Raw genomic sequence first — 27,584 nt, 5'->3', positions numbered from 1 at the left:
TACTGGCAATGCACCTGTCAACTGTGACACAACCACAAGTGTAGTGTCAGTTTAAAGTGATAATTAGATCACCTTAAGCAAAGATAAGGACCGACAAATTATGTATTTAAGTATGCACGTAAAACATTAAAGTATCTTCATAATTATCAGCAGAGCAATCACTGAACACCATGATGTGGACGTATCAAGCAAAGTTATCTAAGACAGATTTTTGTTCCGGTTTTATGACGAAAACAGTTTAATCATTCGAGTACTGAACGAATTCCTTCACGAGTGAACAGAAGCGACTGTATTTTGTTTTTTCTTCAATCTGTAAGGAGATGCTCAAACCTCATTGCTTTTAATTCAAATATCAGAAAATGAAGACCAGGACATGATACGCATTGCTCCACAATCAACTAAAGATAATAATCCTAACGCTACTTAAACTCTGCTTTTCCTCAATCGTCCTACTTACAAAATATCCTCTACGGGCCTTTTACACACACACACACACACACACACACACATATATATATATATATATATATATATATATATATATATATATATATATATATATATATATATATATATATATATATATATATATATCTTTTCTTTTAAACTATTCGCCATTTCCCGCGTTAGCGAGGTAGCGTTAAGAACAGAGGACTGGGCCTTTTTTGGAATATCCTCACCTGGCCCCACTCTGTTCCTTCTTTTGGAAAATTAAAAAAAAAAAAAAAACGAGAGGGTAGGATTTCCAGCCCCCCCGCTCCCTCCCCTTTTAGTCGCCTTCTACGACACGCAGGGAATACGTGGGAAGTATTCTTAATCCCCTATCCCCAGGGAAATATATATATATATATATATATATATATATATATATATATATATATATATATATATATATATATATATATATCATGCCGTCTTACTTTAACGGAATGGTAAATCAACGGCACTTGATTTATATTTTCATCCGTTTGTCTTGTTAATTAGCTGGCGGTGAACACAAAGGGGCAGGTGCAGCCTCACATAGCAGGCGTGGACGCTGTAGGGGAAGGTCGGCAGGTCAGGTGCTGCATCCGTAGTCCACCTCTTCGGCTGCTGCACGTAATGTCAAGGAAAATGGGCTAGACATATGTAGAAAAGAAAATGGGCGAGACTGACGCTTTCTGTTTTAGTTGACAATATTTTTTTTTCTGCTTTAGCAGTATAAATATATAATCTGACCTCAAAAAGAATATATTTTTGAAGACTACAAGTAAGGATACAGAACACAACAGATGAAGTTTCGTTGAAAAAAAAAATAATCGAATTTTGTATGTTTAATGTGTCATTTCCGTGGCTTAACTGTTGTTAGCTGATTACTTCATGACTGATCAATTCATGTAAGTTGTACACCTCCTTTTTTTTTTTTTCTTTTTCCCCCCCAAAGGAAGGAACAGAGAAGGGGGCCGGGTGAGGATATTCCCTCAGAGGCCCAGTCCTCTGTTCTTAACGCTACCTCGCTAACGCGGGAAATGGCGAATAGTATGAAAGATATATATATATATATATATATATATATATATATATATATATATATATATATATATATATATATATATATATATATATATATTTTTTTTTTTTTTTTTTATACTTTGTCGCTGTCTCCCGCGTTTGCGAGGTAGCGCAAGGAAACAGACGAAAGAAATGGCCCAACCCCCCCCCCCCATACACATGTATATACATACATCCACACACGCAAATATACATACCTACACAGCTTTCCATGGTTTACCCCAGACGCTTCACATGCCTTGATTCAATCCACTGACAGCACGTCAACCCCGGTATACCACATCGCTCCAATTCACTCTATTCCTTGCCCTCCTTTCACCCTCCTGCATGTTCAGGCCCCGATCACACAAAATCTTTTTCACTCCATCTTTCCACCTCCAATTTGGTCTCCCTCTTCTCCTCGTTCCCTCCACCTCCGACACATATATCCTCTTGGTCAATCTTTCCTCACTCATTCTCTCCATGTGCCCAAACCACTTCAAAACACCCTCTTCTGCTCTCTCAACCACGCTCTTTTTATTTCCACACATCTCTCTTACCCTTACGTTACTCACTCGATCAAACCACCTCACACCACACATTGTCCTTAAACATCTCATTTCCAGCACATCCATCCTCCTGCGCACAACTCTATCCATAGCCCACGCCTCGCAACCATACAACATTGTTGGAACCACTATTCCTTCAAACATACCCATTTTTGCTTTCCGAGATAATGTTCTCGACTTCCACACATTCTTCAAGGCCCCCAGAATTTTCGCCCCCTCCCCCACCCTATGATCCACTTCCGCTTCCATGGTTCCATCCGCTGCCAGATCCACTCCCAGATATCTAAAACACTTCACTTCCTCCAGTTTTTTTCCATTCAAACTCACCTCCCAATTGACTTGACCCTCAACCCTACTGTACCTAATAACCTTGCTCTTATTCACATTTACTCTTAACTTTCTTCTTCCACACACTTTACCAAACTCAATCACCAGCTTCTGCAGTTTCTCACATGAATCAGCCACCAGCGCTGTATCATCAGCGAACAACAACTGACTCACTTCCCAAGCTCTCTCATCCCCAACAGACTTCATACTTGCCCCTCTTTCCAAAACTCTTGCATTTACCTCCCTACAACCCCATCCATAAACAAATTAAACAACCATGGGGACATCACACACCCCTGCCGCAAACCTACATTCACTGAGAACCAATCACTTTCCTCTCTTCCTACACGTACACATGCCTTACATCCTCGATAAAAACTTTTCACTGCTTCTAACAACTTGCCTCCCACACCATATATTCTTAATACCTTCCACAGAGCATCTCTATCAACTCTATCATATGCCTTCTCCAGATCCATAAATGCTACATGCAAATCCATTTGCTTTTCTAAGTATTTCTCACATACATTCTTCAAAGCAAACACCTGATCCACACATCCTCTACCACTTCTGAAACCACACTGCTCTTCCCCAATCTGATGCTCTGTACATGCCTTCACCCTCTCAATCAATACCCTCCCATATAATTTACCAGGAATACTCAACAAACTTATACCTCTGTAATTTGAGCACTCACTCTTATCCCCTTTGCCTTTGTACAATGGCACTATGCACGCATTCCGCCAATCCTCAGGCACCTCACCATGAGTCATACATACATTAAATAACCTTACCAACCAGTCAACAATACAGTCACCCCCTTTTTTAATAAATTCCACTGCAATACCATCCAAACCTGCTGCCTTGCCGGCTTTCATCTTCCGCAAAGCTTTCACTACCTCTTCTCTGTTTACCAAATCATTTTCCCTAACCCTCTCACTTTGCACACCACCTCGACCAAAACACCCTATATCTGCCACTCTATCATCAAACACATTCAACAAACCTTCAAAATACTCACTCCATCTCCTTCTCACATCACCACTACTATATATATATATATATATATATATATATATATATATATATATATATATATATATATATATATATATATATATATATTCTTTCTTTCAAACTATTCGCCATTTCCCGCATTAGCGAGGTAGGGTTAAGAACAGAGGATTGGGCCTTTGAGGGAATACCCTCACCTGGCCCAATTCTCTATTCCTTCTTTTGGAAAATTAAAAAAAAACGAGAGGGGAGGATTTCCAGCCCCCCGCTCCCTCCCCTTTTAGTCGCCTTCTACGACACGCAGGGAATACGTGGGAAGTATTGTTTCTCCCCTATCCCCAGGGAAAATATATATATATATATATATATATATATATATATATATATATATATATATATATATATATATATATATATATATATATATATAACTAGATGATTAACGTACTATCAATCTACTCACCACGGCCGTAGTGATTCACCGTTGTTAGTAAGGTAGGGAGGACTGCAGGGATGACCTTGGTTGTCTGAATAAGATTAAGAGGTTGCCTTTTAGCAATGCAGGTTGTAGTTTCATCAACCTTGCATCACATATGCATTCTTAATGACTTACTGATTTTGTTATTAACCGAGTGTAGATCAAGAATTACCACCATAAATGAATACTTGGACAGGTACAGCATTTACCCTTTGTCCTGCACCTACTTCTGTCACACTGACTTGATATGGGATGTCAGATGTGAGGCATGATCTATGTCTTGTCCATCAGGGACCTCCAGTCACTTCGCCATGAATAATATCATCATGGACTGCTCCCAAGTTCACGTACACACTTAGCTCTGGTTGACAATTCTCTGCAAGACAACACAACAGAGCGCCATCCGTACCTCCTCCTGCTACTCTCTCTCTCTCTCTCTCTCTCTCTCTCTCTCTCTCTCTCTCTCTCTCTCTCTCTCTCTCTCTCTCTCTCTCTCTCTCTTTCTCTTCGCATGACACTTCACATCTGAAACCCCTCCGCTTCCTCACACACACACACACACACACACACGCACACACAGACACAAACAGACACACACACACACACACACACGCACACACACACACACAGACACACACACAGACACACACCTATATCTCTCACATGGCTCTCGCAACCCTGTAACACATCTTCCTCCTAAGCGGCACTTACTACCCGCTCCTTCCTCCTCCCCGGAGAAGATACGTATCATTGCTCACTTCTGTCAGCGGAGGCCTCCCTTTGCCCGAATCAATCGATCGATCACTGATACCCACAGATCGCAAAATACCCCCAGAGAATACGATGCTCTTTGCAGCGTCGATGATTAAAAGCGACGTGAGCGAGGCACATTGTACCGACGCACATACAGACAGACTGGGTGAGGGGCTCATCAGACCCATATCACTTCACCATCACGGAAAACATAAGAGGCTTCCAGGTAACAAATCGTATCGTCCTTTGTGCTCGAAAGACATGTTGTTGTATTCAGATAAACTTCTGCTTAAGTCAGGGTTATCTCATAGAAGTGTCACCACATGTTTCCGCCTCTCGCACACAATATTCACTAATTACATCATTCATAAACTCTTTACGGAACAGATGAGGTGCGTTAGTGCGAAGAGCAAAGGGAATAACGCTGACAGACAAAGATGTGAGGAACAGATAGGCTCAGTATTCTGAAGGACTCGCTCAACGTGGTAAGTTGACGTAGCGCGTTTGTGACAATGTGACATGCGGAGTGAGAGTCACTGCGAATGTTATGGTATTAAGGTGAAGAGGTCATGAGAGCAATGGCGTGAGATGAACCTTGACAACGCGGCAGGAGTGGATTGGATGGCTACTGAGTTTGAATGTTTGATGGTATTGTAGTCACGCTGGTGCTCCGTGACCGCGAAAAGGAGGCCTGAGACCAAAGACGAGGATGGATGGATTGGAATGAAATGTTTGAGGAAAATGTGTGGTGTGAGGAAAGTTGATTGAATAAGAAATGAGATCGCATGAAAGAAGTGTGGTTGTAAGAAACGTATGTATAAGAGAACCGAAGAGTGTGTGCTGAAATGTTTGGACATATGGATAGGATTAGTAGGAAGATGATGACTACGACGTGTACATGTAAGAAGTGGAGAGAACAAGGAAAAGAGGGAAGGCCAAGAAGGAGGAGGAATGATGGAATGAAAGATCCTATGAAGGCTCGGCGGCTGAACATGCAAGAGGGTGTGAGACGTGAAAGGAATAAAGCAAATTTGAGAGATATGGTATAAAGGGAGCGACGTGCTGTCAATGGGCCGAATCAGGGCATACGGAACGGTCGGAGAAAGCACTGGAAAAGTGTGAGGATCCTACTTGTAGATAAATGGTTCTGGTTTCGATGCTTAATACATGGTTTGGATGGTGTTGCAGTGGAATTTGTTAAGGAAGGGGGTGACTTTGCTGTTGATTTGTTGGTGGGGATATTCGGTGTATGTGTGGATTATGGTGGAGTGCCTGAGGATTGGCATAGTGCGTGCATGGTGCCATTGTACAAAGGCAAAGGGGATAAAGGTGAGTATTTAAACTACAGAGGCTTAAGTTTTTTGAGGATTCCTGGGAAATTGTATGGGAGGGTATTGATTGAGAGGGTGAAGGCATGTACAGAGCATCAGACTGGGGAGGAGCAGTGTGGTTTCAGAAGTGGTAGAGGATGTGTGGATCAGGTGTTTGCTTTGAAGAATGTGTTAGAAATACTTAGAAAAACAGATGGATTTGTATGTAGCATTTATGTATCTGGAGAAGGCATATGATATGGTTGATAGAGATGGAGGGTCTTAAGAGTATATGGTGTGGGAGGTAAGTTGCTAGAAGGAGTGAAAAGTTTTTACCAAGGATGTAAGGCATGTGTACAAGTAGGAAGAGAGGAGAGTGATTGGTTCCCAGTGGAGGTCGGTCTGCGACAAGGGTGTGTGATGTCCCCATGGTTATTTAATTTGTTTATGGAGAGGGTGGTTAGGTAGGTAAATGGAAGCATTTTGAAAAGAGGGGCAAGTATGCAGTGTGTTGGGGATGAGAGGATCTGGGAAGTGAGTCAGTTGTTGTTTGCCGATGATACAGCTCTGGTGGCTGATTCGAGTGAGAAACTGCAGAAGTTGGTGACTGAGTTTGGAAAATTGTGTGAAAGGAGAAAGTTGAGAGTAAATGTGAATAAGAGCAAGGTTAGTAGGTACAGTAGGGTTGAGGGACAAGTTAATCCCTGGGATAACGCTACTTTGCATCAGCAAGGTAGCGTTAAGAACAGAGGACTGGGCCTCTGAGGGAACATCCTCACCTGGCCCCCTTCTCTGTTACTTCTTTTGGAAAATTAAAAAAAAAAAACAAGAGGGAAGGATTTCCAGCCCCCCGCTCCCTCCCCTTTTAGTCGCCTTCTACGACACGCAGGGAATACGTGGGAAGTATTCTTTCTCCCCTATCCCCAGGGATAATATATATATATATATATATATATATATATATATATATATATATATATATATATATATATATATATATATATATATATATATATATATCCCTGGGGATAGGGGAGAAAGAATACTTCCCACGTATTCCCTGCGTGTCGTAGAAGGCGACTAAAAGGGGAGGGAGCGGGGGGCTGGAAATCCTCCCCTCTCGTTTTTTTTTTTTTTTTTTTTTTTTTTTTTCAAAAAGAAGGAACAGAGAATTGGGCCAGGTGAGGGTATTCCCTCAAAGGCCCAGTCCTCTGTTCTTAACGCTACCTCGCTAATGCGGGAAATGGCGAATAGTTTGAAAAAAAAAAAAAAAAAAAAAAATATATATATATATATATATATATATATATATATATATATATATATATATATATACATATATATATATATATATATATATATATATATATATATATATATATATATATACACACTCAAACATAGACAATGAATGCTTCAGGAACACTGCCAGTTTTATGCCCAGAAGTTGCAGATGGTAGTTAAGGCCAAAGGAGACATGACAGAGTAATAAAACGTAAGTGTTACATCGTCTTTGAACATGTACTGGAAGGCTGACAAGGTTTTTTTATCGGACACAGTATATATAAAGGCTAAATTAGGAGTCATATTCAATGAAATATGTTTAAGAGAAGATCTCCTACCTGGACACTCACACACACACACACACACACACACACACACATACATACACACACACACACACACACACACACACACACACACACACACACACACACACACAAAACCTCCCTCTGTTTTTTTCTTTTCTTTAATTTTCCAAAAGAAGGAACAGAGAAGAAGACCAGGTGAGGATATTCCTTCAAAAGTCCAGTCCTCTGTTCTTAACGCTTCCTCGCTAACGCGGGAAATGGAGAATAGTATGAAAGAAATATATATTTATATATATATATATATATATATATATATATATATATATATATATATATATATATATATATATATATATATATATACTCTCACTCACCAACATTGGCAGCTCACCTTCAGCCTAGGCTGGAGTGTAAATCTGTAAACGTTCATTATGATTCCCACAGTTCATGTTACGGGGTCCCGTTATTGTTGGTTCGTCCTCCGACCAGATCATCTAACATTCCAGCCTCCGCCGCCCTCCTGCAAATGGAGCAGGAGGCAGAGACCAGAGGCTGGGCCACTTAGCCCGCAGTGATCACACCCGGCGGCCACACCGTGGAAAACAGTTACTACGGGCGCCTAAATCATGTTTCGTATCAAGTAACTCATGACTGCCACGTGAGATGGAATGAACAGGAATGCACAATACCAGTTCATTTCGTAAATGAGTGTATATCATTCACGATATATCTTCATAAGTAGTATTTTTTGCACTCTTCTGTTATCACGTTATCTTTCTCTGCCAGAGGTGTTAACTTATCAACGGGTCTCAGTTGCCGTAACTACACCGTCAAACACTTCTTACCCCAAAGTACATCATGACTGTCTCAGACGTAGTGGCTTGATCTCTTCATAAATGTTTTATGATTCAATTCCGTATTATAACATGAGGATGAAAAAAAAAACGAACTTAAGAATCATACCACCATTTTCCTGAGAGAGAGAGAGAGAGAGAGAGAGAGAGAGAGAGAGAGAGAGAGAGATGGAATTCATGAGGCAAAGAACTGTATAATCAAAATGTCTTCTGGCAATTAGTATCACTGGTATCTTATAGGAATACAAAAAAAAAAGATGTACACACACACACACACACACACACACACACACACACACACACATATATATATATATATATATATTTTTTTTTTTTTTTTTTTTTTTTTTTTATACTTTGTCGCTGTCTCCCGCGTTTGCGAGGTAGCGGAAGGAAACAGACGAAAGAAATGGCCCAACCCCCCCCATACACATGTACATACACACGTCCACACACACAAATATACATACCTACACAGCTTTCCATGGTTTACCCCGGACGCTTCACATGCCTTGATTCAATCCACTGACAGCACGTCAACCCCTGTATACCACATCGCTCCAATTCACTCTATTCCTTGCCCTCCTTTCACCCTCCTGCATGTTCAGGCCCCGATCACACAAAATCTTTTTCACTCCATCTTTCCACCTCCAATTTGGTCTCCCTCTTCTCCTCGTTCCCTCCACCTCCGACACATATATCCTCTTGGTCAATCTTTCCTCACTCATTCTCTCCATGTGCCCAAACCATTTTAAAACACCCTCTTCTGCTCTCTCAACCACGCTCTTTTTATTTCCACACATCTCTCTTACCCTTACGTTACTTACTCGATCAAACCACCTCACACCACACATTGTCCTCAAACATCTCATTTCTAGCACATCCATCCTCCTGCGCACAACTCTATCCATAGCCCACGCCTCGCAACCATACAACATTGTTGGAACTACTATTCCTTCAAACATACCCATTTTTGCTTTCCGGGATAATGTTCTCGACTTCCACACATTTTTCAAGGCTCCCAAAATTTTCGCCCCCTCCCCCACCCTATGATCCACTTCCGCTTCCATGGTTCCATCCGCTGACAGATCCACTCCCAGATATCTAAAACACTTCACTTCCTCCAGTTTTTCACCATTCAAACTCACCTCCCAATTGACTTGACCCTCAACCCTACTGTACCTAATAACCTTGCTCTTATTCACATTTACTCTTAACTTTCTTCTTCCACACACTTTACCAAACTCCGTCACCAGCTTCTGCAGTTTCTCACATGAATCCGCCACCAGCGCTGTATCATCAGCGAACAACAACTGTCTCACTTCCCAAGCTCTCTCATCCCCAACAGACTTCATACTTGCCCCTCTTTCCAAAACTCTTGCATTTACCTCCCTAACAACCCCATCCATAAACAAATTAAACAACCATGGAGACATCACACACCCCTGCCGCAAACCTACATTCACTGAGAACCAATCACTTTCCTCTCTTCCTACACGTACACATGCCTTACATCCTCGATAAAAACTTTTCACTGCTTCTAACAACTTGCCTCCCACACCATATATTCTTAATACCTTCCACAGAGCATCTCTATCAACTCTATCATATGCCTTCTCCAGATCCATAAATGCTACATACAAATCCATTTGCTTTTCTAAGTATTTCTCACATACATTCTTCAAAGCAAACACCTGATCCACACATCCTCTACCACTTCTGAAACCACACTGCTCTTCCCCAATCTGATGCTCTGTACATGCCTTCACCCTTTCAATCAATACCCTCCCATATAATTCACCAGGAATACTCAACAAACTTATACCTCTGTAATTTGAGCACTCACTCTTATCCCCTTTGCCTTTGTACAATGGCACTATGCACGCATTCCGCCAATCCTCAGGAACCTCACCATGAGTCATACATACATTAAATAACCTTACCAACCAGTCAACAATACAGTCACCCCCTTTTTTAATAAATTCCACTGCAATACCATCCAAACCTGCTGCCTTGCCGGCTTTCATCTTCCGCAAAGCTTTTACTACCTCTTCTCTGTTTACCAAATCATTTTCCCTAACCCTCTCACTTTGCACACCACCTCGACCCAAACACCCTATATCTGCTACTCTGTCATCAGACACATTCAACAAACCTTCAAAATACTCATTCCATCTCCCTCTCACATCACCACTACTTGTTATCACCTCCCCATTTACGCCCTTCACTGAAGTTCCGATTTGCTCCCTTGTCTTACGCACCCTATTTACCTCCTTCCAGAACATCTTTTTATTCTCCCTAAAATTTACTGATAGTCTCTCACCCCAACTCTCATTTGCCCTTTTTTTCACCTCTTGCACCTTTCTCTTGACCTCCTGTCTCTTTCTTTTATACTTCTCCCACTCAATTGCATTTTTTCCCTGCAAAAATCGTCCAAATGCCTCTCTCTTCTCTTTCACTAATACTCTTACTTCTTCATCCCACCACTCACTACCCTTTCTAAACAGCCCACCTCCCACTCTTCTCATGCCACAAGCATCTTTTGCGCAATCCATCACTGATTCCCTAAATACATCCCATTCCTCCCCCACTCCCCTTACTTCCATTGTTCTCACCTTTTTCCATTCTGTACACAGTCTCTCCTGATACTTCTTCACACAGGTCTCCTTCCCAAGCTCACTTACTCTCACCACCTTCTTCACCCCAACATTCACTCTTCTTTTCTGAAAACCCATACTAATCTTCACCTTAGCCTCCACAAGATAATGATCAGACATCCCTCCAGTTGCACCTCTCAGCACATTTCTCCAAAAGCAAACTAGTTCAGTACTGTTGGGAGTCGTAGGATGGATGTTACTTCTGAGGAGCGAAGCATAAGGATGGTTTTGCCTCCGGAGAGTGATGCATGGGTCTTGCCCTGAAGGAGGTGCTGTGCTCGGTAAATGTAGAATAAGTGTTGCGCCTGGAGAACTTCGAGGTAGTGTAGTGTTAATGATGTATGGGACGAGTGTTGCTTCACTGGACCGTGGAGAGTGTTCTAAAAGAAGGTTTTAAGCATAAGCAGGTTGTCCGATAAGAGAATATGATCTTCTATACCTTCATGAAATTATAGTGTATAAGTAATTCAAATTCAGTGGTGCAGAAACACAACTTTGTTCTATGTTATATCTCACTCATTTCCTATCATCAAACTTCAGGATACTACAATATAGTCCCGTTGCAATATGAAAATATAAGGCCATCAAACACTGCTTTCTCAAGTCTAGAGTTTTACCATTCGTACCCACTTCACTTTCTTCTGAGCAACTATTTCACATATCATTTGTTCCAGTATGGAGTACCTTTCTCACATCTGAGGTAGCTATCCCTTAACTAGAGCGGAATCAAAAGCCTCCCACCTTATTTACTCTCCTCATCTGTTCTCAACAATTCCCATCTACTGTGATGTTGCTGCTTTCTCCCTGTTATTGAGTTATCATTCCGACTACGGCTTTCGTGAGCTGTCTGCCTGAGTCCCATCCATTAATACATTGATCTACGGCATGCAGTCAGCCGCTGCTTCTAATAATTTCTTTGTCGAGATTGGCCATATGAGGCCCGACCTTATGATACAACATCCTTACCACGAACAGTGATGCTGTAGAGATCTCTTCCTTCCTTCGGCCTTCTATTTTTCCTTAAACTCTTTAGCGCATATATATATATATATATATATATATATATATATATATATATATATATATATATATATATATATATATATATATATATATATATATATATATATATATATATACATAGATCACTCCAAGATATACTGATTACACTGCAACATCAAGAAGCTTGGAAGTACGCCAGAATCACTTGAACAAAATACAAAATACTGATTTAACTAAGACATTTCTAAACCAGCTTTTTTTTTTTTTTTGTCATCCGAGAAAGTCGAGCGATGGTGAGTTGTTGCTGAAGACATACCGAAAATAACAATGCCGCACTTTACTAGCATCGAGCAGCTTGGGCAAGTGAATAGCACTTAAGGTGTAATAACAGCTAAGTTCTGTCGACACTTAAGTCTTTATCTTATGATCATCCTCTCCCGGAGTCGAACAAATTTCAATCGCAATACGACTATATGAGAAACCACAGAACTTCTACTACTAACAGAGTTTAAAGCCAAAAGCCAAGTACAGCACTGGGATGATACACTTCGTGGCAAGGGGCACTGCTTGACTTTACAGTTATGACCGCTGGGATAACTCAAAGTGCTCGGTCCTTAGGCAGAGAAAGCGACGAGGTTTGAATTCTCTACAGATAACGTGAACAAGAGCGCAACAAATCCCCGTGAACACGCCGAGTGTTCAGTAACGTGGATTTCTATACAAAATGCATTGTTTATTGAGATATTTTCTCTGACAAGTATCACTCGCCATTTATTGAAACCGTTGATTCAGGCTCACAAGGAAACCGTTCCCCTTTATGTAGCTGCTTCTGATGAGGCACACCAAGTGGCACAGCCTCTGGTCCTCGTCTTCCTTCTGCCCCATTTCTACAGGGTTGGCAGCGGGGGACGTTTGCTTAACTGGTCAGAGGACGAACCGACGATAACGGGATTCAGCACACGATCTTGTGGAATTCATAAGGATGATTTAAAAGGTTTGCACTCCAGCCCACGCTCGAGGCGAGCTGCAAATGGTGTTGAAATCCTCGTCCTCTCCGGTGGAACGAAGTAAGCATGGAGGTTCTATCATCCTCGTTTTAGTTCATGACGTACTTTTATCTAACGTCCATTTAGGCAGTTGACGGTAGATTGTCGAAATCTTTTGGCGAGTGTTTAAGTGTAATTACGTTCGTAGTTATCTTCTCTCGTCCCTATATGTACTTCGAAAAGAAAACAAGAAATATATATTTCATGAATGATACTTTTCAGCTGTCTGATGCTTGTGTTCGCATCCCTCATTCATTCAGAATAAAGAAGGGGAAACTATCCTGTAGAACTCTCACTTGATTATTGGATAATCCTGGGATCTAACTCGGACCGGCTCTGTCATAGGGACCTCAGCAACGCGTACATCCTGTGTGTTCCATTTCTGTCTCTACCTAAGGCTCCTCGGGGGTTTCATGGCATTCATGTGTCTAAGGCTGTTCCATATCTACACCTGGGGTTACTCTTTTATCACATTTGTAACCTTAAACAATAGCTGCTGTGCAAAGCACTGAACGTACTACTGCTCTATATATCGGAAGCATCTCCCGTACCCAGAGCTGCACTTATAAAAGAGGCTGTCTCTCGTGCCCGAGACTCCATCACACACTAGAAGGTTCTTCTACGTATTAAAGAGCTGTTATCGTAAATATCTTAGGGTTTTTCTTATGCGCTAAGGATACCCTCTGTATAGGCGTTTGCTTTGTACATCCTTTGTGTAAGAGGATGTATAAAGCGTACCCTCAGCTATCTTGTGTACCCGTCGACCCACTGTACCTACGCATAGCCTAGAGTAAGGTTTGGCATCCGTGGTACTGGCCAGATTACACAGACGGCAAATTATATAGCAGCAACTAAGAGGGTGCCGGGTCCAGTGATCATTGGTCAGCCAGGATGACTAACAGAGGCTTATACCCAATAACCTTCACTCTCGCCATGTACCTCTAGGCATGACTGCGGCAAATCCAATAAAACCATCAGATCCCTCTGATTTAAAGCCATCGCCGCTGTCCACTTAATCTCACGTATAAGGTAGCGTAACGGACACTTATGGAGGTTAGGACAGAGCCGCGGGTAATGGCTGATGGGGAGGTATTTGATTACGCTTGCACCCGTAGTGTGGATGAGAGTGTGACTGTGGAAGTATAGGGCTGGATGACCGGGGTCTTAGCTGGAGAGGAACGTCTTTGATAACACTTACATCAGCGATCTGGGTGATGGGAGGAGGATCCAAGGACTGCCTGTGGTTATGCTCACCAGTGGCAGACGCGATGATGATTTACCTGTGCTGGCGATTACGAGGCCCACTAAGGCTGTTGGAACCATTTAGCGTCAAGATGATGAAGGAGGAGCAGGGGGATTATCATTAAGAAGGAGAGAGAAAAAAAAAATGAAGAAATGACCTGAAATTTGGCCAAGAGGGGCGTGTCATTGATAGTGATACTTATCAAAGCGGCCGAAAGCGGCCACATTTAAAGTTAATAAGAGATAAGATTTATTTTCTTACCACTAGAATTCAAGCGGAGCTATAAACCTTTCCATGTTTGATTCGGCGCAGTGGTCATCAAATTCGCTTCACCTGTGAGAGTATCATATGAACCCTTGCATAGCCCTCACGAAACTTCTATGGTTATCTTTTCAGCCCTGTCCTTTGTAACCGTACTCGGCCAGCACGCGTGCACACCACAAGCGAACAGTCAGTCTCCTTCGACGAGGCTATATCATATAGTTGATGGTAGAAACGAGTACAGTCTTTTCGAGGAAGTTCTGATCCAAATAAGCTCAAGTTTCCTGCTTATGCTTGGAGTGCAATCTCGAGGCGGCAGAAGCACCATAAAAAGGGCTTTAGCGACAAAACAGCCTCAGTAGACCATATCCACTCTCTAGCTGTCATGTAAAACGAATAGAAAACCAGAGCTCACCATCCACATCCAAGCCACATAGACCAATTCCATGGTTTCTCCTTATCGTTTCATACAGCCCACTGACAGCGTGTCACCGCCCGTATACCACATCGCTCCAGTTTGTTCTATCCCATGCACATCTGTCACCCTCCTTAATGTTCAAGACCTGCCACCTCAAAGCCTCTTTTACTTCGTCCTTCCATCTCTCTCTCTCTCTCTCTCTCTCTCTCTCTCTCTCTCTCTCTCTCTCTCTCTCTCTCTCTCTCTCCCCCATGTAGTTACATTATCAGTCTTTCTTTACTCATAATCTCCATATGTCCAAGCCGTTTCACCACACTCAAGTCAGCTCCCTCAATCAAGCTACCCTCACTGCCACACCTCGCTCATACTGTCATTCCTTACTTGAGCAATCCTATCCACACCAAAATAATGTCTAACACATCCACTCTCGTTCCTCTGCATTCATAATGGTCCAAGACTCGCATCCATATAACACCGTCGATACCTTTATACTCTCAGACATACCAATGTTTGTTCTTTTTCCTAAGAGAGACTGACCTCTTTTTCCACACACTCCTCAATGCATCCAGAACCTTTGCCCCCTCTTCCACCATATGACCAGAGCGGTTCCCACTGTGCTCGGGGAGTCACCTCAGTGAGAGGTGGAAGTCAAATTTGTGGGCATAAGCTTTACGCGATTGTCTCTCGACATCTTGAATTCCTAATGATAAGGCAGCCATCTAATGGTTATTTTGCTATATCCAGAGTACATGCCACCAACATGTTTATTCATAGCCCTAGATAGATCAACGGGTGATGTAGGGCTGTGACCTATACAGGATCGCCCTCAGCTATCCGACACTAAACTCAGAAATTAGAACATGGGAAAGGTAATACTAGAAGTAGAAGTAAGAACAAGGGTTAGGAGCAAAAATGATATGCCGGAAGGTAGAGGGGAGCTAGCATGAAGGGTGTGAAGAAGATAATCTACGAAAGCGGAAGATCATGAGCCAAGACCAATCCTTGCACATTGCTCCTGATTAACCTCAATACCAGTGAACTAGGCAGTGATCGCAGTGGCCCTGAGACGTGATTAAGTAATCAGTAGCTGTTGCTATACGTAAGAGGTCGTTAGACAACCTTGGTGAGCTCATGAAACGACCTCGGTGAAGTGATCAGACATCCCCGGTTAAGTGATAAGACGGCCCCCGATCAGGCCACAAGACAGCTTCGCTGAGGTTGTGAGACGACCCCGGTAAGATGCTTTTATTGCAAAAGTGACGAGCAGAATGAATTATGTGAAGCGAAGATGTTCATTTAAGCATTTTCACATTAATGCATCCTAAGCTGCAGATGTTATACTAAACAGTGATTTCTTTGAAATTGTAAAATTCTGATAACGTAAAGAAAAAAAAAGATGTAGGTTGGATCAGTCTCCACTCATTAACTCTCAGGTCTTGATATCGTGGAACATCTTTTTTGTTTTGTAATCGCCAATGAGAATGTGTGAGTTGTCAACATGAGCCACAACCACTTGCACCGACCTTCGATGAGTCTTCGACTTCCTTAGGTGAGCATGGCTTCGAGGCTCTGCTCTGTGGGTCTACGGAGGCTCCTGATGGCCATGGTTGTATCAGTTTGCATGGCCGTTCCTTGGTCCCACATTACAAAGAGGAAAATTAACCTGGTCATACCTTTTTCTTTGCAGGCGCTGAATGTACACGTGAAAGGCTGACAGAGGTCCTGTTATTCTGTCGCCGCCAGGACTCGTTTACCCTGCCAGGGTTCCTGCTGGGGTCATCAACCTGCGTCAGCTCCGCCGCAGGTGAACCAACTACGTCACTAGCACCAGCCGCTGAGCTGCTGGACTAGTGTGTCTGTGGCGGCCCCACTGCCGCCCTGACCGGCCCCTCACCCAGCAGTGTCCGGAGTGCCACGTGTGGAGGGCCCTCACCTCCGCCCTCACCCACTGTTGTTCCTGTTGTAACCGTGGCAGAAGAAGCGCTCTTCATGATTACCATGGATATTCCGCCGCCTCCCGCCCCCCACCAAGTGGTACACACGCAGACCATCATGCAGCAGCCCAGCCCAGAGGACGCCAAGAAAAAACGTGAGTATTCAGACCTCAGTCAACCACCTCGATATTCAGTTTCTCTGTATTACTGCATATTCCCTTGCTCTGTGATCTTCTGAATGCTGATGTATTTTGAAGAACACAGAGTTGCGGGGTTTCATGATATTTGTGGACCGAAAGAGCACGTGGTTCGCGTAATACTGAGTCTCATGCAGTAACCTGAGACAAATGGATGCAGTGACAACTCAATTCTCTCTCAGACTAACATGACCTAGGACTGGACATAAACTCGAAGTGTAACATTCAGTTTTCTTAATATCTAATCGCGAGGTCTTTCTGCTTCACGCAAATCACTTGAATGCTTTTTGATGCCTTTTCAGCTTCTTAACATTTCATCCATAGTAAGGTTCCGTTTTCTTAACTGTTGAAAGACTCACAGTAGTTGTATCATCCAATCATGTCTCAAAGGAAGAAATTACGGCATTCTTGTTCTAGCGTTCCTTCCCTAAACACCAGGATATACAAACTGCTAATGACATCTCACACAAAATGTCACAACGTAGTCTACACATCAGCTTTGGTCCCCGAGCACCATAGGACGTGTGTCCTTCATCACATCCCAGAACTAGCAAGTCACACACAACATTAGCTCTGGCTTGTAATGGATCTGGTGTTTTGGCCGCGATTAAGGAGACGCTCTCAGGTTATCTCTCATGCTGAGTGATTAATCTCTTCCAGTATATAATGAGTTATCTTGTCTTAGCAAAGCTGTATTCTTCCTGTCCAAAGACTTATGTGCATTTGACACTTGAAGCGCAGTATCTGGAAATCATCTGAAGTTGGACACTTAGGGAATTGAAATAGAAAACTAACGCAAATTCTCACTGTGTACAGATGCAGGATATCTGTGTAAATGGGTATATCGACAGCATAATTAAGAATTGTTTTCCTTTCATGAAAATCTATGATACTGAAGTTTCCAGGAACCAATTAGCACTCCACTCACATGCTATAGATAGCAAGTTACTAAGAAAAAAGATTAATCCTTTTACAACATTAGTTTCACTTCCAAAAGAATTACATTTATGAATTATACAAGGGAATACTTGAATCCCAATTTATATATCCTACCGTATAATTGGAGAAAGTCATCATCGTCCATTGATCATAAGCAGCTAATTAGTTGGCAGGTGATGAGAATAGTTATCTAGTTTTAGGGTTAGTGATAAGTTTGGTAAAAAGTACAGTCTTCCAATAGCTGAAATAACATAACACTCGACTCCTTGTAGAGAGTGGATATGTGCATTTACAACATAAACAACACACGCTTCTTTATCCTCAAGTCTATTTTCCCAGTTATACTTTCACTTTTGGCTTAGTAGTGGCCGAGGTGTGAGAAATAAAGGTTTTGTTTTAAATAAAGGATCTTAGAATATCTTCCTGTGTTGCACGTCCCTCCCACAGGGAGAGAGAGAGAGCCTCAATGTTTTGAGAAAGGCAGGCACCATCAAACGCCCCCAGGATCATGCCAAACTTTTTAACATGGAAGGTGTCGAGGTGTAGTTTAAGGACCACAGAGTATCTTATTTTATGTGACAAGATAACGTGAATACTCCGCCTCCTCCAGCTATCCCTGGCGTAAATCAGCAGAATGAAAGCGCGGCAACACTGCTCATAATTGGAAGCTTTGATAAAGCTTGAAGTATTTAGAGCAACACTGACCTACGTTTTTGCAGCAATCTTTTAGCGAAACACTGAAGAGCAAATCCTCAGTTCCCAGGCGAGTTCAAAGTACTGATCACTGACAAGATTCAATAGAAGCTCAAGTAAATAGGTGTGGAGGTGCAGAGTTTTATAATCCACACAGTGATCTAAGTAACTCAGACCAGCGTTCCTAATGCATCACGTAAAAAAAACTGCAGATCACCTTTGATTAGCTGGATTTTTCACCTTTTCTCTGATTCTAAACACTACTTTTCAGAACACCACATTCCCTGGAGGTAATCAAAGATACCTCACAGTCATATATTTTTTTAGATACATCTATCTTAAGAATTCATAACGCTTGCAGCAATGGATCATTCAGGTATGCCTTCATAACTTGGGTGATCCCGACAAATGAGTGTCCCTTGGTCTCCTCATGGTTTCCTCAAGTTCCGCCATCAGTCTCCAACGCTCGAAAGCTCGATCAGATATAAATGAACATGGGTGAAAATCGTTAGTTGCTTCATCCTTAGGAACCCCTCGAAAATCTCCATTTCTGCCATATTCCTTCCGTCTTACATCGTTATTTCGGAATAGGGGGAAAAAATGCTGTCCTAAGCCTTAAGCTTGCAGTAAAGCCAATTATCTGTAAGTTCTATTGGTGGCTATCCCTGTTATCAGTAACATCTCATGGCACAGTTCAACTTAACGTACACCATGTTGAGTCTTCTTCACAGTATAATGAAGGTCTACGTAATCATTCCTCACAGAATCATCACCTAGCTTGGCTTCTTCATGCAGGACCTTGTAATTACACTAAATTCATCAGCGGACTTAACCACAAGAAAGCAGAGCACAGAGGAGATGAAGAATGACTTAGAGCAGAGGTAATCACTGCAGCCACGTAGCCTAGAACCATCTTAGAGCCTTCAGCTGTGCATATGTTCATAAGTTGTCCATCAGGTGAGGAACTGTTGGCTGCAGTGGATCAACAGACCACTAATGACCCAGCACGATGATTTGTGTTATCGCCGTCATGTTGCAGGGAAGATAGACGCCGCATTCTCTGTTGTTCTACTTTGAAGCAGCATTGGGTAACCTCGAGTCTCTCTTAGAGATACACCGATCTTTACCTCCCTCTGAGACGTACCATACATCATGAGTTTCCTTTGTCGTGTAATGGGCAATAGGATAAAGCAAGCATTCCTTATATCATCAACCCGAGTTCACAGTCTTCAACAACCTATGCTCTCAAAAACGTTCCCGTAACTCCTTTCAAACATGATTTGAGAATCTTGTTAAAAGTTAACGGCCGAGGTGTTTGCAGTCATAAACTCCTTCCAACTGAAGGCAAACTGTCGTCAAGGATAGTTGCCAGTGGTTAATCTCTTTTATCAATCTGGCACCATAAAGTTCCTATGATCTAGAATATATCGATAATGATGATAAGAATTGATTCATATCTTGATGCCTATATCAGTAACAACAGTAGCAATGATCATACGCCCTTGGCTGCTGCTCCGGCCAATCGAAGATTAGCTGTTATGATATCTCTTTTTCCCCTCAATCACCAAAGCTATGGAGTTCTCCTCTTTCATTTGTCTCTCCTTCTTCATAAACTAGTCCTTCATTTAAGAGTCAGGTCTAAAAACATAGACTATATTCTTAAGGGTCTACAAGGACCCCTATAGTATCGAATTACAAATTTCCTAAGTGAGCGGCTGCAACTAACTGTTAACGAATAGAACAAAGGAGAGGCTTTCCCGTTATTAGCATATACATGAAGGAAAAACTGGTCCTATTAATTATAACCTGACATATCGTGGTATGAGATACTACGTGCTGATTAAGGTCACAGATCCCGCTGGGATGACTCGGAAGGCTATTGATTTTAAATAGGGATTTTTATATGTAATTTTGATGGTCTCCTCGATGCAAAAGCACTTAGCAAAGATACGGTTCTGACGCATGCAGGTGGTGACACAGAGAGAGTGCTTAGAATGATATCTATTTCCGTAAGGGAGTGATTAAGTTGATGTCAACAAAGGTCAGGTTATTTGTCCCACTAACCAGCCGGACCCTAATGTGATATGGACACCTGAACGCTCTGTATGCCAACAGAAGGTGACGGAGGGAAAGTGCGATGGGCACGGTGAGATTTTGCTCTCATTACAGACTCTGAATTATTTCCAATCATCCGGCAACTCATCACTTCAACCCATGGTCGTGCTGACGGTCAGGGAGGAAGTCACTCACGTAAAACAGTCGAGGAGACAGTCACTCGTGTAGACAGTATAACAAATAGTCGTTCAGTTAGACAGATTGACATTGTTATACCTATGGAGTAAGAAAAGGATCTTGAGCACTCATGTAAACGCACAAGCAGACACATGAAGAAGGAAGAAAGAAACAAAAGAGGGAGGGGCAGAATGGAATAACAATACAGAAGGAAACAGATGAATATTTACGAGTTTTCTATCAGGTTTTATATTGTTCTACTGCATCATCAAACATGGAAAAGATCGTTGTTCTCCAGCGATATCACTGATACAAACATACTTCTCATTATATTCATTACATTTTTACTTTCATTACAGCCACTGTTATCATTATGAATGATATATCTAATATTACCGGTATCATCATTATCATTACTATTCTCATTAATGTCATTCTTATCATGATGATCAGTATCTCATCTTATACCTGTTAAGCATTGCTACCATCATCAAATCTGTGCTTCGTAAGGGACGTGCATTAGAGGGGATTCTTTGTTGACAAGTAGTACAGATCGGGGAAGGTATGAGATGACTGAAGTTATGGCGTGTCGGGTCATCTGGAGGCTATATAGAGGAAGGGCGGTGCCCATCAGCGGTGGTGGGCGGCAGAATGAACGCAAGACTATAAGGCAGTGAGTGGTGTGGATTAAGCCAGTATCGAGAATCTTTCTAAGACTCATGCAACTCCTAAGTCTGAGTGACGTATTTCCCCGTACCATGAAACTTGCAGGTTTGGTATAGAACAGACGTCTGATCTGTCGCTTGCAGGAACTTCCACGGACGCTGCAGCCACGGCTGAAGCGTCATCCACAAGTGTTTCACTATCCATCGCTTCGTGTCATTCAGGAAACGTCACGTGGTGAAGTGTCCGAACGAAGATAATCGAGACAACTGGGAAAGGAAGCGGCTCCTGTACGTGCCATGACGACACAGGAAGGGGAGGAGGGTTGAAGAGACATTGTTAAAGAGGGCGTTGGGGGCTCAAAGGGGGAGCTGTAAACATGTACATTATTCTGCTGCTATTCCTCTCTACTCCTCCTCACTCCCTCGTTCTCCAGCCATGTGCCTCAGACATCTCCGGATGCCTTTGCGCCAAACCTGTTAGCATCTCCCGTGTCATCACTCACGTCTCATTTATTTAAGACTGTTTTTTAAAAGTGCGAATTGTTTCTGTACTTTCCTGCATGTGTCTCACCTGTGCAATGTATCTTTACTTCACTTAGTCACCATTTCTATTCTTCACTTGTTTCATTTGTGCACTGGACCTACGTTTCACCTATATATCAACAGCCCCTCTGCTATCCTGCGCAAGTCATGCCAGTAGAATGTCTTTGTGTTCCACCTGTGGTAGCTACCCTTCATGCGACTCACTTGTATAATGCCTTTGTCCCACATTTGTATGTTAAACCTGTGTTGTCCTTTGAACGTCCCACCTGTAAATGCCTACGACTCGACTCGTACATATTGTCTGTCATGTGTGTGTGTGTGTGGGACGCAGTCACAGGTCACCTATGGCGTCAAATCTTCAGAAGTCAGTGGTGTACCTTGTCATTCAACAACTTGGACCGAGGGTCCTCCTTCACAGACAACAGTCGTGCGTTACGTATAAACCAGACCGTCTGAGAGGAACAGATTGCGTGGATATGCAAGTCATCTTAACGGGCGGAGCTTCCTCTTTCGTCATAGCTTTTATTGTCTTGTTTCCTTACCCTCCCAGACCTACAATTCCTATGGTGCACCAATTGATATCTATTCTTTTAACAAGGATTGCCTCCACGTCCATAGGACGAACGTGACTATGTCTTAGACTAGAGCTTGAATGAAACAGAAGTATTATATCTAGACTTCAGTCTAGTGGATTGTTTGCTGTTGCTGTCATGTTTGTTTGGAATACCAAAGCTCTTTCTTCCTGCAGAAAACCTTTGACAGGAATCAAGGTGGGTGAGTTGGTGGGGGGGATTCCTTGAGTTATGGGTTACCAGCCTGACCACTCTGGGAGGAGCTGCTGGGTAACGTGTGTTGAGGACGACCAAGAGACGCACAGAAATAGCAAAGAATAATGATGGGCCCAAGGTATGGACGCTACTGATAGATGTAAACATAAGCATGAAGACAACACAGCAATCACGGAAAGTGAATATATTATGACGGTCGAAGGATGGCACACCTCTATAATGTGGCGGTTAGCATCCGTGACCGTGAAGCATTCAAGGAACTCCCAGGGTCGAGCGCACAGGTTCGAATCCTGGTTGTGACAGGCGGTCCATAGCAACCCAGTTGCTTATCCCCCCAGAGGGGTCAGTCGATACAATGGGTGCCGGGTTCAGGCCAAGGAGATGGACTTGTATATGGTTCAAGTTGCTCGTGCCGTCTAAGCGTATAGATACAAAAATAGAATAACGACGCGTTGCGAGAAACGTAAATGGTTATAAGGGAAACATTAGTGACCAGGCTACGTCCACCACATCCTCTTCCGTACAAACATCACTTGAGATAAGTATGCAGCTCTTTGAACGAGTGACGTCATTGTTAACTACGGTGACGTAATGAATGAGACATCAGCTGTGAAACCTAACTTGAAGCGCTTATGAACTGACGAAATTTTCTTAAACAAGTATTCCTTCTGTGGAAAAGAATCATTTTTTCCGTTTTCTTAAACATGCTTTAATTGCAAGAGAGGTAAGAAGATTGCAACTCCGAAAGAGTAATTCCAACTCAGATCTCTTCAGTCTTTCTAGAGATTACAAAATAAATTTGGCAGCGTTGACCGAACCATCGACCTCAGTGTTGCCAAGGAGCAGGATACTGACCATGCTTAGACAAAGATCAGAAGTTTCAAAAGTAGTGTGACTCATGACCAACTAAAATCCTTTGCATAGACAACTACGTTCAAGTTCTCTGACGAGACTTCGTTTTGTTTAACCAACAATGATATAGCCTCGACATAAGTGACTTTTCACTTGCGATGTAACTTCTAGCAGGCGAAATGTGGTAACCCTTATACACACACACACACACACACACACACACACACACACACAACGTCTTATACCCAGCCAGCTGTCAACGTGCCTGAGGATCTGGAGGTATTATGGGTCAAGGTTTCATCATTACACACACACAAACACACATCAAACTGCCGTCATTACTTACTGCTTGGTCTACCACCCGTCGCGTCCCTCCAGCAAGGAGGCAATTGCTAGGTCTCCTAACCTCCACATCTGACACACTAAGAATTAGATACCCTTGTTCTAAGACTGTATGGAAGGATGTCGATAAGATAGACATCACCAACCTCCAAGAACAACTACATCTATCTCAAATTGTTCACTTTCCACGCATGGTGCAAACACTTATGACCTGATTCTTACTAACATGGCTGACCACTACCAACAAACCAAACCTTTTCCCTCCCCTTCAGACACGGTTCTCAATTACATCTTGTCGTCTCTCGCCGCCCACCACCAACCCCAAACACAAGCGAGCTGACACCAAAACGTATGGGCCACTTTCTGATTCAGCGAAGAGAGATTTCAATTTGGTGGGTGACTCGTCAACACTGAACAGAGGTAACCAGAAAAGATGACGTGGAAGTCATGTGGGAGGAGCAACACGAAGCCTGCAGCCAGGTCTACCGACACTTGTTCCCTCAGTCGACGGTAACACTACACTCGGCCGAGGCCCCCTGGATCAAGCGAGTTATGCAGTAGAAAACTCGAGCGTTCAGAAGTCACAACAACGACCCCTGCAAACAACTTGACATAAGGTGCAACGGGAAGTACGAGCTGCGAAGAAGCATTATACCCAAGCAAGGTACAGCATCTAATGTAGACCACCATCGGTCACTGGTATGATAAAACAGAAAGAATTATCTGTCTGTGACAAGCCAAGGCTCTCCCATTATCCTTGTGTAGACCCCACTTAGCAATAAGGAGGCCGCACAACAAATCAACAACCATTTTGCCGATATTTGCCAACGATTCCCACAATTCGACATCAGCTCCCTCCCAGCATACCTACCATCCCCATCTCCCCCGAACACAGCAGAGGAATATCAAGTAGCTAAGCGCCCTTAGCACCTCCAGACCAAACGCTCAACGACATCCATAAATCTTCCGGTGAAACTGTACAAGGAATTCTCCCATGAATCAGCTTCATCGCTAACCTCCATATTTAGCGCCTCACTCAAACAATTTCAATATCCCACATCTCTGAAAGATAGCGTGTCACTCCAATATCCAAATCCAGCAGTAGCTTACACCCTGTTACCCTGTTGCCATCACCAGAATCCTTAATCTAATTTTTGAAAAAGTTTTGCGTATGACTGGGCCCACGCTGAAACTGCTGATTCAGTTGACTCTTAACGGTTTGGTAACATGAAGACTTCCTCTACCACTCGCTGCCTTGTTTGCCTCCTAGACTTCATTTACTGCAGCTTGGAAAAGCACAAGGCCTTGGTGACAGACACCTTCGTAGACTTCACTAAGACTTTCGACTTGGTGATCCATAATATCATCATAGAGAAAGCCATTGACCTGGGACTACAAGGGTGTCTCGTCTCGTGGCTGGCGGACTTCTTGACTGAGCAACACCAAGCCGTCCGCTTTTGGGTAGCCATAACGGAATTACTATCCCTAACATGCGGTGTGCCACAGGAAACAAAGCTGGGGCCACTCTGCTTCCTTATCCCTGTCAAAGACGCCCTGAGGGACACAAACCACGACTGGAGGTATATAAACAAATCCACCTTTGGCATCAGTATCAACATGACATCAGTGTCCTTCAGCATATCATCAAAAACCTTCAGGAGTAGACTACAGCCATCGATGTCACCATCAGTCATACCAAAAACTGTGATAATGCACATCAACTTGAGTGCAGACAGCATCCTGACCTCTGACATCAAACTAAGTCCTGATATCTTGATGTCATTACAATAGATGATCGGTTAACCTGGAAGAGTAATCTAAGAACTATCATCAAATCTTCCTCATACCATCTGTACCTTCTCCACCGATTGAGATAACCAGGCATCTCACCAACTGAACCCAGGAATGTCCATACCATCATCATTCTACTTAAGCTCACCTACTCTTCTCCAGTCTGGTACCCCTCACTAACGGCTAAACAGAGGGACCGGCCAGAAAAAGTACAGAAAAGACCATGCAGAATCATCCTCGGCCCATCTTACACCACCTACCAAGAAGCCCTCATGTTGCTGAACCTGTCCACCCTCTCTGTGAGTTCGGCAATAAACTGCCATAAACTGCCGACACATCCTCTTCACAGAGGCCTCATCCTCACAAATACCCCTACAGTGCCTACACCATCACAGTTCGTCATGACAATCGACTTATTCTAATCGGAGCTCGTCTAGACAGCTATTACAACAGTCCCATACCTACCATTGTGAGCGTCATATATAGTCCATGAACAAGAGCATCGCTAAGCAAGTAAACAACTCTTTTTCTGTTAGGCTATGTGGTAAGTCAACTAATGTATTACTGTGACTATTCATCACTTAATTTTCAAGTATATAATGTTCGAACCATAATATTTAATCTATAATCATTCCTGTATACACGCCATCCTAACTAACTAGATGTACCTCACTCATGCTTATCCAAAATTGTAGAAATATCCAGCCAGTCTTGATCTTCAGTTTTTTTTTTTTTTTTTGAATAGTTAACTAGTTACTATCATAACTTCTCAGTCCTCTGTTATTCGTAAAACCTCTACTGTGTATTTTCAGCCAAGGTGCTGCCTAAATTCAATAAACCTTTATTCATCTATCATTACACACACACACACACACACACACACACACACACACACACACACACACACACACACACACTTCACCAGTTCACTCTCCATGACTCTTACTTGGCATACCACCCCGAGGCAACTACCCTACATCTGCCACCCTATCATCAAACATTCAACAGTCCTTCAAAATACTCACTCCGTTTCCTCCACACTTCATCACTACATGTTACTACTTCCCCTTTTGCCCCCCTTCACCGATGTGCCTATTTCTTCTCTTGTTTTTCGAAAATGATTAAACTCCTTACAACATTCCCACTAATGTTTACTGATAGTCGCTCACTCCAACTCTAATTTGCCTTCTTTTTCAACTCTTGCACCTTTCTCTTGACCTCCTGCCGCCTTCTCATACAGATTCAATAAATTAAACTCTTCTATAAGTACCGCCCAAATGCCTTTCTTCAATCTTTCATAAACGACGTTCCATCTTCATCCACCACTCACTACCCTTTCTAATCTGCCCACGTTTCGCATACCACATGCATCTCTCGTACATGCCAGTACTGCTTCCCCAAACACCTCCCATTCCTCACTCATTCACCCTGTTTCATTAACTCTCACCTTCTGCTATTCTACATACAGACTCTCCTGGTATTTCTTCACACAAGTGTCTCTTCCAACCTCACTTTCCTTCATCATTCTCTTCTCACCGGCGATGTTTCGTCTCT

General features: G+C 42.7%; 1 protein-coding gene across 1 annotated transcript in view; it reads left to right on the top strand.

The window, feature by feature from the left end:
• LOC139755022 (uncharacterized) overlaps positions 1-27,584 on the top strand; it is a 143,750-nt gene that overhangs the window by 16,674 nt on the left and 99,492 nt on the right. Inside the window, 1 exon segment of the mRNA XM_071672953.1 lies at positions 16,742-17,143. Within this exon segment, the coding sequence (XP_071529054.1) occupies positions 17,044-17,143 (100 nt within the window). The 5' untranslated portion in view covers positions 16,742-17,043.

This window comes from Panulirus ornatus, chromosome 18 (assembly GCF_036320965.1).
Source record: "Panulirus ornatus isolate Po-2019 chromosome 18, ASM3632096v1, whole genome shotgun sequence".
Taxonomy (NCBI): domain Eukaryota; kingdom Metazoa; phylum Arthropoda; class Malacostraca; order Decapoda; family Palinuridae; genus Panulirus; species Panulirus ornatus.
Note: the sequence above shows the minus strand (reverse complement) of the source record. Positions and strands in the feature narration are given on the sequence as shown.